The sequence below is a fragment of the Pantherophis guttatus genome, chromosome 2 (genome assembly GCF_059756535.1).
Source record: "Pantherophis guttatus breed Tessera chromosome 2, ASM5975653v1, whole genome shotgun sequence".
Lineage (NCBI taxonomy): Eukaryota > Metazoa > Chordata > Lepidosauria > Squamata > Colubridae > Pantherophis > Pantherophis guttatus.
The window spans coordinates 88,248,267-88,259,618 of record NC_142064.1 but is presented as its reverse complement, the minus strand read 5'-3'; the positions used below and the strand labels follow the sequence as shown (position 1 = coordinate 88,259,618).

Genomic DNA, 11,352 nt, shown 5'->3' with positions numbered 1-11,352 from the left:
CAAGCGACTTCGCATTAAGGCAGCGCTAATCGCGTCAAGTTACTTCTATCCTATTATGTCTCTACGTGGGAAAGGCACAAACTACGTATCCCACAATGCCAAGGGCTTTCGCGCTTCCTCTTTCCCAACGGCGGGGCGGCGCTTTCTTTGCGTCGACAAGATGGCGGCTCCCAGCGTGCTGCTGAAAGTGTGGAGACACCGGCTGAGTTTGGGGGTTCCTGGGCGCAGGACTTTCTGGGGAGGGAAGAAGTAAGTGTCTGATGGGCTTCTTTCCATGCAATAACCACAGAAAGAGGCTCATCGTATTGGGACGGGGACATAACATGGGGATGAGTTAAAAGTCTGCAGAGAGTCTCAGTCGACCAGGTCATGGTTGTCCCAAAGGTGCTTTTTCAGGAGGCAACTGGATTTTCTTGGTTTTTTTCTTTGAGGACGTTTCGCTTCTCATCCAAGAAGCTTCTTCAGTTCTGACCAGGCTAGGGGAATGGAAGGATTTATATACCTTGCAGACAGCTGGTCATTTGCATCCTTTTAGAGCAGAGGGTTTCAAACTTGGCAGCTTTAAGATTTGTGGACTTCAACTCCCAATTCTAGGAGTTGAAGTTCACAAGTCTTAAAGCTGCCAAGTTTGAAGACCTCTGTTTTAGAGGCTCGTTGAAGCATTTGGGGGTTTATCTGTGTCCTCAGGAACACTACTCAGGTAACCCTGGGGACACAGATAAACTTCCAAGTGCTTCAACGACCCTCTAAAAGGATGCAAATGACCAGCTGTCTGCAAGGAATATAAATCCTTCCGTTCCCCCCCACAGAGCTGAAGAAGCTTCTTGGATGAGAAGTGAAATGTCTTCAAAGGAAAAAAAAACAAAGTCCAGTTGCCTCCTGAAAAAGCATGGGGACATGGAGATAAGTTGGAGTAAGACAGTGGGTTAACAGAATTGAGTTGCAAAAATTCAAATGCCACTAGATGGCAGCAAAAAGAGAGACTGGGCTGCTGTTTTAGGATTGCCCAGATGTTTGCAGGAGAGAGAGAGAGAGTCCTTAGAACGCAAAATCTCAAGTTTTCTTATTCTGCAGCTTTTACCTGGAGAAACTCCGGTTGTGTGTTGAATGTCAGGCACCTTTAAACTTCATATTATGTTTTCCTACCTCTGAAATTGCAATGATTAATACCGCTCTTCCCAGGTTGTTATGTTTCAAAACCCTGATTTACAGTTCAACATTTTCCTGCCAGCGTTGGTTGGTTAGATTCTTTATCGCTGGCAATTTTAAGCTCTTTGGAAATAAAGGGGAAAAAATTCCCCATGATCCAGTGTACTAGGGAAGACCACACAGTCTAATTTATTTGAACAGTGCTGAGGACAAACTAGAAGCAGTCCTTGATTTAGAACAGTTCACTTAGTGACAATTCAGAGTTACAACAGCATTGAAAAAAGTGACCATTTATGACCATTTTCAGAGTTATGACCATTGCAGGATCCCCATGGTCACGTGATTTACATTCAGATGCTTGACAACTAACTCACATTTACGATGGTTGCAGTGTCTCGGCCCGGGTCATATGACCATCTTTTGCCAGATTTTGACAAGCAAAGTCAATGCGGAAGCCAGATTCATTTAACAACTGGGTTAGTAATTTAACAACTGCAGTGATTCACTTAACAAATGTGGCAAGAAAAGTCGTAAAATGGGGCAAAACTCACTTAACAAATTTCTCACTTAGTAACATAAATTTTTAGCTCAATTGTGGTTGTAAGTTGAGGACTATATGTATAAGTACCATCCACTGAAGGAGGGTACAACAGCCTTTATATGGTTGTATAATAAATGCTGATCAGTAATGATGTCAAATGCTGAGCATAACACAGATTAAATTTTCTGTTTATAGTGAGATAAGCAGAACACTAAATTGGAGGTCTGCATTAGTTAGTTTTTATGGTTAGTTCCTTCCTAGTTTCCATTTAAAAATAAAGTGCTAGCTTAAGATAACGCATGAGCTAACATCAGTAAATACCTAAGCAAGCTATTAAAGAGGTGTATTTTTGCTCAAGGGCTTTGGTAATTTGAACATTTGGGTTCAAGTACCTGATTTATTCCTTCAGAAAACAGCCAAGTAGTCAGACAGATTGGTATTAATAAATATGAGATGTGTCCCTGAAGTATTAGATTTTGAGGGAAAAGATTCTGAGTTTAGATTTATGCCTACATACATATGCAGCAGTTTTAGCAATCCCAGTAAGATTAGGTGATGTCAAGGTTATTTTAACCAATTGTTTTGTGGGACAGATCTCTCAACCAAGAAGACTGCCAACAAAATTCAACACAACTTGTTTTTTTCTTTGTCCCAGAGGGCCATACTACCCATGACTTTACGAGAAGGAGTTGAACAATGTCTTCATTTGTTTGGATTGAAGTAATATTTATTATGTTTTGATTTACAAACATTTATACAACCCACAAACTATTTTGGGAGAATGATTGTCTTGGATTAAAGGACGTAAATTATAAATAGTAAGCCTTTGAATATAAATCCTCTTCTAATTTATTTCAACAGGAAACAAGATCAGCCAGTAGTAGAACCCGTGAAAGATGTTTGCCCTGTGATAGACGTTTGCCCTTCACCACGAAGTAAAAAATACCTTCCTCCTGAATATCTCCAGAATCATCTAGAATCTCGCGTGAGAGAGATTTGGGGATCCTCAGTTTTGAGTGACTGGCAGAGGACATCACTAGCAGACATCGGTTTAAAGTATCAGCTATTGGCACAAATGGCAGCAGATCTGGACCACACAGTCCCCAATAACCAGCTCCATCAAATGAAGAGTGTGGGAGATGTCTTGGATTTCTACAGTACACCTGTAAAAGACATCTCAAAGTTAGATGAATTGGGCATGCAAGAGCTTCCATCAAATCTGAAGATCAATTGGGAGTAGGAATTAAAACAAAGTACTGGTGCCATTTGTCCTTGATAAAACAGCATCAGTATAAGTGCAGATAAAGCTTGCTTTTGTTTTCCCAAGTTCTCAAATAATGTTTCTTATCTCCCTGCAAATAATAATACTGTAATCCATCCAAGCAAATAATTCATGCATGCTTTTTTTGGGAGACAAAGAACTCGAGGGAGTGGGGTTTTTTTCCCCCAGGCTGTTCTTCATCTGAGGAGACTATGGATATCCAAATGAGTCACCAGAAAATATTTGAGACTTGATTTTCCTCTTCTTCTTTTTCATTTCATTTCAGATAGCAAACTTCTGTTAATTGAATGGGAAAGAAATACGCACCATCTTAACCATATAAGACAGCTGTGGATGTTTTTTTTAATCTACATCAATGAATTTTATTTGCTGTATTCAGTATAAATAAGACAGATTTCCTTTTATGACATTATAAAAATAGTGGGAATCTCATATAAGAAAATAAAGTTATCCATTACAAGAGAATATTTATATATATGGCTCAGGGTTGAACTAGGGAATCATTGATATTCTGACATTTAACTGGCTGGCTTGTGATATCTGGGCCCCATTACACAACTATGTAACCTCTGTGTGAATAAATGTGAAATTTGCTTCCTTTTTATATACAGTAGTTTGCCCTGTCAGTTGGTGGTGTGTGTGTGTGTGTTTCTTGGCAGTTCTTTGATTGGAATATTGTTTTCTTCTTGATAGTTTGTCTGATATTAATCCCTATTTGTCTGGGTGTTGGCTTCGGAAGATGATCTTCTGGTCTTTTGTTTCTTACATTTTGTTTCTCTCTTTTGAATGGTATGTAGATGTGGTTTATAAGTCTGCTGATGGTTGATTTGTCTGAATGCTAAACTTCTAAGCATTTTTTAATTTGTTCTGGTTTAAGATGCTAATAGTTTCCCAGTTTACACTACAGTTGAGTCTATCTATATTGTGAGATTAAGGAGTTTTAATTGTGCCTTCTGATTGCTAATTGGAGTTTACGGATATGCTCTGCTAGTCTTCTGCATGTTATTCATAATAGCTATTATAGTCCTTACACTGTAAGTTATAGATGACTCCTGTTTTAATTTTTTGTTCTTTCCTTCTTTTGGTTTACTTAAAATGTTTTGGAGGGCTTTAGTTGATGTAGTGCTATAGTGTATCCATGCAGTTGTAATAATCTGTTGTTTTGGAAATGTTTTTGATATATGGTAATGTTATCCTTTCCATAGCTTGTGCTGTTTGTGCTGCAGTGGATCAAATAGTCAGGCACTTTTTAATTAAGTTGTGCAGATATTCATTTTGTTAGAACAGGTATAGGTGATCTGTTTCCTTCTTCTGTTGTTCTTGGTGGTTGTAATGCATTTATACTTTTTTTTGAATACAGGTAGTCCTCAACTTACAACTACAATTGAGCCCCAAATTTATGTTGCTAAGTGAGAAATTTGTTAAGTGAGTTTTGCTCCATTTTACAACTTTACTTGCCACCGTTGTTAAATGAATCACTGCAGTTGGTAAATTATTGACATGGTTGTTAAGTGAATCTAGCTTCCACCTTGACTTTGCTTGTCAGAAAGTGGCAAAAGGTGAATCACGTGACCCCGGGACACTGCAACCGTCATAAATGTGAGTCAATTGTCAAGCATCTAAAATGTAAATCATGTGACCACGGGGGTGCTGCAATGGTCATAAGTGCAGAAAAGCCATCATAAATCACTTTTTTCAGTGCCATTGGAACTTTGAATGATCACTAAATGAATATTGTAAATTGAAGACTATCTGTAATGTTTTTACACAGCTCCTTGGGTGGGAAGTTAGGTTATTTTGGTAATGGTGCACTCGGTTAGCGTGCATTATGTTTTGATAGAAACGCATTTCTAATTTGTTATCATTTTTCTGCTGGTGAGGATATCCAGGAAGGGTAGTGTGTTGTTTTCTTGTTCCCTTGTGAATTTTATTCATTTGAAGATGTCTCCAGTTGGCGCTCTGTGGTCACAATAATGGTTGATAAATAGCAGTGCTTTGTTACCCTTAGTGCCAACAGATAATCCTTAGAAAGACTCTTACCTGTGTTCGGTTGAGTTCACTCTTCGTTTTACTTCAGTGGCATTCTAGGTATCTTTTATGTTTTATCACCCAGAGCTCCTCTGAAAACAAGAGCCTCTCCCGCATCTTCAAGAATAGGAGTCTGCATAGGTGGAGACCAGAATCTCCTCCTCATTGCAAATGGCAACAAAGGTCTCAGTTAAACCATGTAGCAGAGCCCCAGGAACAATTCCAAGCTTACTCTGGAATCCAGTGGGGTTTATCAGGTGCTTGGAGTAGACTATTCAAATAGATCCTGCCTTCTCACAGGGAGATGCAGCACCAGAGAACTCCAAACCAATAAGGAATGATTTGTCCATGTACCAAGGGACTGATGGTAACATCCCCCAATTCTAGATCATGTATTGATGCAACATAAAAGCCATGACAAACGTGTGACGTCCACAAGGAGCTGGGCCAGAAATAATTTGGGTAAGATCCATAGTTGCCATGGTGGTCGAGAATTTACAAGACATCTCTGAATCCATGCCAATTGAAGGGACAGCAGATTGAAGGAATTCCACTGCTTGTCTAGCCAGATTTGAGCAGTTCAGGTAGGAGGTTACTATCCAAGAGTGGTACATAAGCCAGAGTCTCTTCTCAGGCTATAACTGAGCCATGGTGGCGCAGTGCTTAGAATGCAGTAATGCAGGCTAATTCACTGTCAGGAATTTGATTCTGACCGGCTCAAAGTTGACTCACCCTTCCATCCTTCCTCTATTTTACCCTTCTAGCCTTCCCCCATTTTACCAGGTTGGTAAAATGAAGACTCAGATTGTTGGCAATATGTTGACTCTGTAAGCCCCTTAGAGAGGGCTGTTAAGCACTTTGAAGTGGTCCAAGTGCTATTGATGCTGCTGCTAGAATTCATCTTCACAAACAAGGGCTGAGACACTTGGCAATCTGCAAAGCCATTAGGATGTCTCAGATAGTCATTGCCACATCTCTACTGTGATTCTGTGATTGTGACCGATGTAATGCAGGAAATCTGGCTGGGCACATCTCCAAGGGGGGAACATCTCACCCACACCTATGCCCAGGTAAGTTTCAACAATGGAAAGATCCACCCCTTCATCCAAAATAAATTTATGGATGAGACCAGCTTTATTACAGGCTGGCTGTGCATTCATCAGCAGCAGCCAGTCGGTCTCTAGACATGACTATCAGGCCATGGATCCTGCATAGAGGTAGGGCTGGAAAGTGATACTGATACTAACATCAAGGGTGAGTTCATGGTGAGATATTTGCATAATGACATTATATAAATGATACATCATTTGTTTGCATAATCTCATTGCTTAAACGATATCTTTGCAAATGATGTGAATTATAGACACTCAAGAATAACACTCATACACTCCTCTTGTATCAATCACCATACTAAACTGTTGGGTTGATTTCTACAACCCTTTAGACTAAAGTGGGATTGGGTAGTTTGTGGGGGCAACACATAGAAATCCAGCTATTTTTATCGTATTAAGTGAAGGCAATTTCATAAAACCAGAATATGCTTTGTGTGTGTGGGGGGGGGGGGAGAGGACAGCATGGTATATTAACTCTATTAATCCAAGTTTAAAGTTTAGTATGTTATGCACATCTAGCTAATAGACTCTATAGAAAAGAATCCAAGTTGGATCAATAGTTACTTTTTAAAAATACCCAGGTCTGTCTTATGACCACTTGCTCCACTTATGCAACCTGTTCCCACTTCTGCATGTGTGGAATGTGGAATCTGTAGCAACCCTGCTAGCTAGATGATCCAGAGAGGTACAGTATGGCCAGAATGTGCAGAATGCATAGCCATGGTTGTCCATGGTGGAAGACTTGGAGATACAAATTACTTTCAACTAAAGGCTGAGACTTATCAAATTTGAAGCCATAACAAAGCGTTACTGATTTTAAGTACTGTATGTTGTTGCTCTTACACTCATTCACTCTTCTGCACACCCTCACATGCGCACATCCTAGGTTGACCAGGCACTAGCTAGAGGGAGGGAAGTCACCAAGCCCAAATCCCAAATGTTTCAAACAGCTGATGTGAACAAAATCCTTCCTAGTGGCCAAAGTTCCTGCTTTAGTGAACTGTAAAATTCATCAACAGTTAATGGATAAGGGCTTGCTTGCCCTCCAGGCATTTTTGCCTGATGACATTTCTATTAGGTGCACACATAAGAGTTTCCTTGTGGCAAAATGGGCAGCAAATAAATTTAATAAATAAAAATATTGTTTGGCTCTTAATGATTTGATTCTTTCTTAGCTATTTTCTGAAGGTGTGTTTTTGATAAGATTCCTGGTTTTGTCCTCTGTAAGCTCATATTTAGTCCAATTTAAGGTTATGGTTACAATTGTCAATTTTGGCCTGGTCAATATCCAGTGCTGGTATTTTAATGTCTTTCTCCAATGAGTGACTCCAATTGACTGTATTATGTATTGCAGTGGTTCTCATCCTGTGATTCGCGGACCCCTGGGGCCACAAGGTCACAAGGGGTCCATGAAGGCTTGAGAAAAAATTATGATTTAAATCTTGAGTTAAGTCTTGGGGGTCTGTGGTCATAAACGTTATTTAAAGGGAGTCAATGGTGAAGAAAAGATTGAGAATCACTGTTTTATTGTACTGTATTGTGTATTGGATATATAGTGGATTCAACAGGGTACTCTTGTAAGGAACTTCAGGACTAATGTTTTTGTATCATATGCAAGAGAAAAATACAATTATAGCCCCTAATGATCCCAATCTGTGAATCTCTGAACTACACCTTCTAAATGTATTGGATAACAATTTTGAGATTAGCTGATTTAACAAGATTCTTAATGACTTGCACTTTCTAAAGTACCGGTGAGGTATCAACAAGATGCCTTTTTTAAAGGAAATCTATGATTGGAGGTTTATTCATGAAACGCTGAAGAACATAGTTAAGAAATAAGACATGTCTCATATATCCCTCCCAACTCCTAGAAAAATGACAAAACCCTGATGCAAACAGTTTTGTGATAATTTTTTTTTTTATCTCTTTTGGAAAAAAAAATTATATACAAAAACCCAAGAATCAACATGGCAGGCATTCCAGCAAAAATACAGAGAGAAGTTCCATTTCTCAAAGGAAACACTATTGTGATTATGATCATGCTAGAAAAATGGGATGTAGCAGAAAATTTCTTGGACTGGGAGAGGGAGAGGATGAGATCAGCAAACTGGTCCTTTTTCATTTCCTTTGATTTGTTAACAATAAACCACAAAATGAAAATCAGTTTTCAATACAGATGTGTTACATTTTGATTCAGAAAATTAAGCCGGCATTACTTGGAGGAAGGAACACCCACATTTGGGGGGAATTCAACAGCTGCTGTAGGCATTGCATTTTATTTTAACAGATGCTAAGTTATATCTCTTCAGAAGAGTCCCTCTCTGAAAACAAGGAAAATTGTTGAAACACAAAGTCATTTTTGGCTGCCTTTTTCCTTGATGTTTCCATTTAACTCCTTGATAGCTTATCTTCCCAGGGAGCTGAGAAAAGGAAAAGCAGAGATAAGGTACCAAGTTTGACCAGTCTTCATCCTTGAACTGGCGTTCTAAATTTCTTTTAAATTTCCTTATGAATGAAGAGGGCCATTTCTGAGGAGGCACAACAATGATGCTTTTCACATGGTTCATATTTGACACACATAGTCAGCAACTGATTTCCTACTTGTGTCAACGTGAAAGGTATTACAATATATTAGCACCAGTGAAACTGAATCACAAATGTATTGCCTTAAGGCATCTTTCTGAGTTGCAAAATACGCTCAAATGTAGCAATGAAACATTTACACTCTTTCTATTACAAAACACCAATTGGTAACACAGTGATGGTTTCCAATTTTCGGGATCATTTTGGAGCCTTCTGTGAAGCACTGTATGAAATAACAGGATTTTGAGTGGCTCTAAAGAGATTAATATATTTGTTCCAAGGTTAAGTGCTACTTCCAAAGTTCATCATGTATTAGAAACGCATGCATATGTCACAAGAAAGCGATACATATATGTCTACAGCAAAAAAAATGCTCATTTGGTAGAATTCTGGTAAATGATTCAATGATTATGGCTACAAATTTTCCTACATGATTTTCATGCTTCTTAGGAAGAGACAGTTCTTAAGAAATTTAAAAGTATCACACTGAGGTGGATTTCAGCTTAGTGCAGGCCATTGTTCTTCGGCCTGGGACTGCAATAATACTGCAATAATACTTCATTCTCCTAAGTATCCCAACTTGTTCTTCTGTTCCTCAAATCTACTAAAAGGCTAATGATACAGTCTTTTGACTAACACTATGAATTCTTGATCCAATCTGCTAAACTATTAGTGCTAAACTGGATTCCGACTAAAAGCTGCAGTCATTTGTTCTTGTAGTTCAAGGCAATAATCTTAAGGATAGTGCACAAGAGGTGTGCATTCACACGCAGGCTTTCTCTATAATTTCCATCTTGCTAGTTGCTTTACATGAAGAAAATTTGCTTGAAGCAGACTCTACGAGACAACAAAAAGCTGCTAAGCAAGAGGTGTGAATTATGCACATTCAATGAAGACCTTGGGGCTAAGGAAACTAATCTTGAGTCAACAACCCAAAGATTACATACCATGAGCATAACCCCTTGGGACAATTTCCTGAGCAAGCTCCATAAAAAAAATTGGACTCCTGAAAAAAAGTTCAGGTATTTCCTGCTCTAGTCACAGTCACAATTATGGGGCTTGTATAAGAGGAATCAAAGTTTGCAAACAGACATGTTCTTAGTCTTGCTATGTTAAACCAGCATTCAAAGTACATATTTCTCATTATTGATAATCTAAAGGGCCAGATAGCAGTCATGCAGAGACAATTCTACAGTAACTTCTAGAAAACGAGTATGAATTCTATAGAATTGCACTGCCAATGCTGAATCTGAACTCACTTACTGGAAGCATCATCTCTGGTAATAAAAAGGTAAAAAATGAATTAGTATTATAATTATCATTTAATTTATTGTATATAAAACAAAACAAAACAAAAAAGTTTGTGTGTACAAATATCACAAAACATCAACAATTCCCAAAGGTGTAGTGCCTCAGAACACTGTAATCAAAAAAGAGTTCATATTTTTTTGTCTTGTTTCTTTTTTGTTTTCATTTGTCTTAAATTCTGGCATAAATATATTAAAGCTGACAACAAGAAAAAAGAAAGTGGGTGGGAATTCCAGGGCAAGCTATATCACTTCCTCATACAAAAATGTACAAAACATTAGTTCCTAACTAGACATAACATAATAATACTGGTCATCACAGTTTGACAATTAGTATAACTGTGTATTCTGGTGGGAGTACTGTAGCAGAGGGCAATAAAAAAATTCTCTTGATGTTGTTCAGATCAGGTTACTTCGGTCATAGAGGCAGAATGATTCTGCAGAACAAAGAGAGAAGAGACAGAATATGCTTTAGTATGCAGTGATGTAGTCACAGCAGTTGATCTTAGGACAAATAAGAAATAAGGTAGGGAAAGCACACAGAGTATGGTGTCTGGAATTGTTTTTAACCTGTTCAAAACATTTCTACCCTAGGACACATGACCAGAAAGGAAAAGGAAAGAGGCTTTAATGGAGGATCCATCAATTTTTTTTTAAGACACTGCCTAACTACCAGTTTCATAACTATTTATCAGGCTTTTTTACAATTTTTTTGAGAATTTCTCTCCTGTTTCAAACTCTTTCTGTTCTCTTTCCCCTCCAAATCCCAAACATAATTCCATTTTGTTCATTTTTGGAGCGTTATCCTGCTGGTGGACTGGTGAAGAGACATTGATCTGATCCCCTTATTTATTTCCAACGTTCTGTTAGGTTGGAAGCAATAAGGCTGAAAAAATAATCCTTAATAAGTAGTTAAGTAGTCCTGCTAACACTTAATGACAGCCATTAAGCGAAGCATTCATGTGATTGCCCCATTTATGACCCATCGCTGGTCTTCTCGATGTGGTCATTAAACAAATGTGCGAGTTGTTAAGCAGAGCACATTCAGGGGCCCCGGGGGGGGGGAGGTCCTGAGATGTCTGGTGCAGGCTCTAACCCGGGATTCCATTTGGCTTCCCCCACCTTAACACATCCCATGCTCCTCTTCCTGCCCTGTTCCCACACTGGGCCTACTCTCCACCCCAACGGGCCCCACACCCGCCTTCTCACTTGCATTGCCAATTGTGTATCTACCTTCCAAAGAGTTCCAGAGCTTGTCTTAGGGAACCTTTGTTGTTGGGCTGTGCGGTGCGACCCCAGAAGCAGCCACCATTTTCTGAGAACCCTCAATTCAATGAGGCTATTTGG

At 38.9% G+C, this 11,352-nt stretch overlaps 2 protein-coding genes across 6 annotated transcripts in view; one reads left to right on the top strand and one right to left on the bottom strand.

The window, feature by feature from the left end:
• The first annotated feature begins 108 nt into the window (after positions 1-108).
• Positions 109-3,576, top strand: MRPL50 (mitochondrial ribosomal protein L50). The gene is made up of 2 exons (XM_034410620.2): positions 109-249; positions 2,552-3,576. The coding sequence occupies exons 1-2, from the start codon at positions 161-163 to the stop codon at positions 2,928-2,930; spliced, it is 468 nt and encodes a 155-aa protein (XP_034266511.2). The 5' UTR covers positions 109-160; the 3' UTR covers positions 2,931-3,576.
• Positions 3,577-8,014: 4,438 nt separating this feature from the next.
• PLPPR1 (phospholipid phosphatase related 1) overlaps positions 8,015-11,352 on the bottom strand; it is a 130,672-nt gene continuing 127,334 nt past the window's right edge. For all 5 annotated transcript variants that reach the window (XM_034410615.3, XM_034410617.2, XM_034410616.2 and 2 more), the window contains one exon: positions 8,015-10,442. In XM_034410615.3, coding sequence (XP_034266506.1) covers positions 10,410-10,442 — 33 coding nt within the window. In that variant the 3' untranslated portion in view covers positions 8,015-10,409. The remainder of the gene's footprint in view (positions 10,443-11,352) is intronic.

Coding starts and splice junctions, on each gene's coding strand:
- MRPL50 (XM_034410620.2), top strand. CDS start 161: ATGGCGGCTCCCAGCGTGCTGCTGAAAGTGTGGAGACACCGGCTGAGT. Junction 250..2,551: donor ACTTTCTGGGGAGGGAAGAA/GTAAGTGTCTGA, acceptor TTATTTCAACAG/GAAACAAGATCAGCCAGTAG.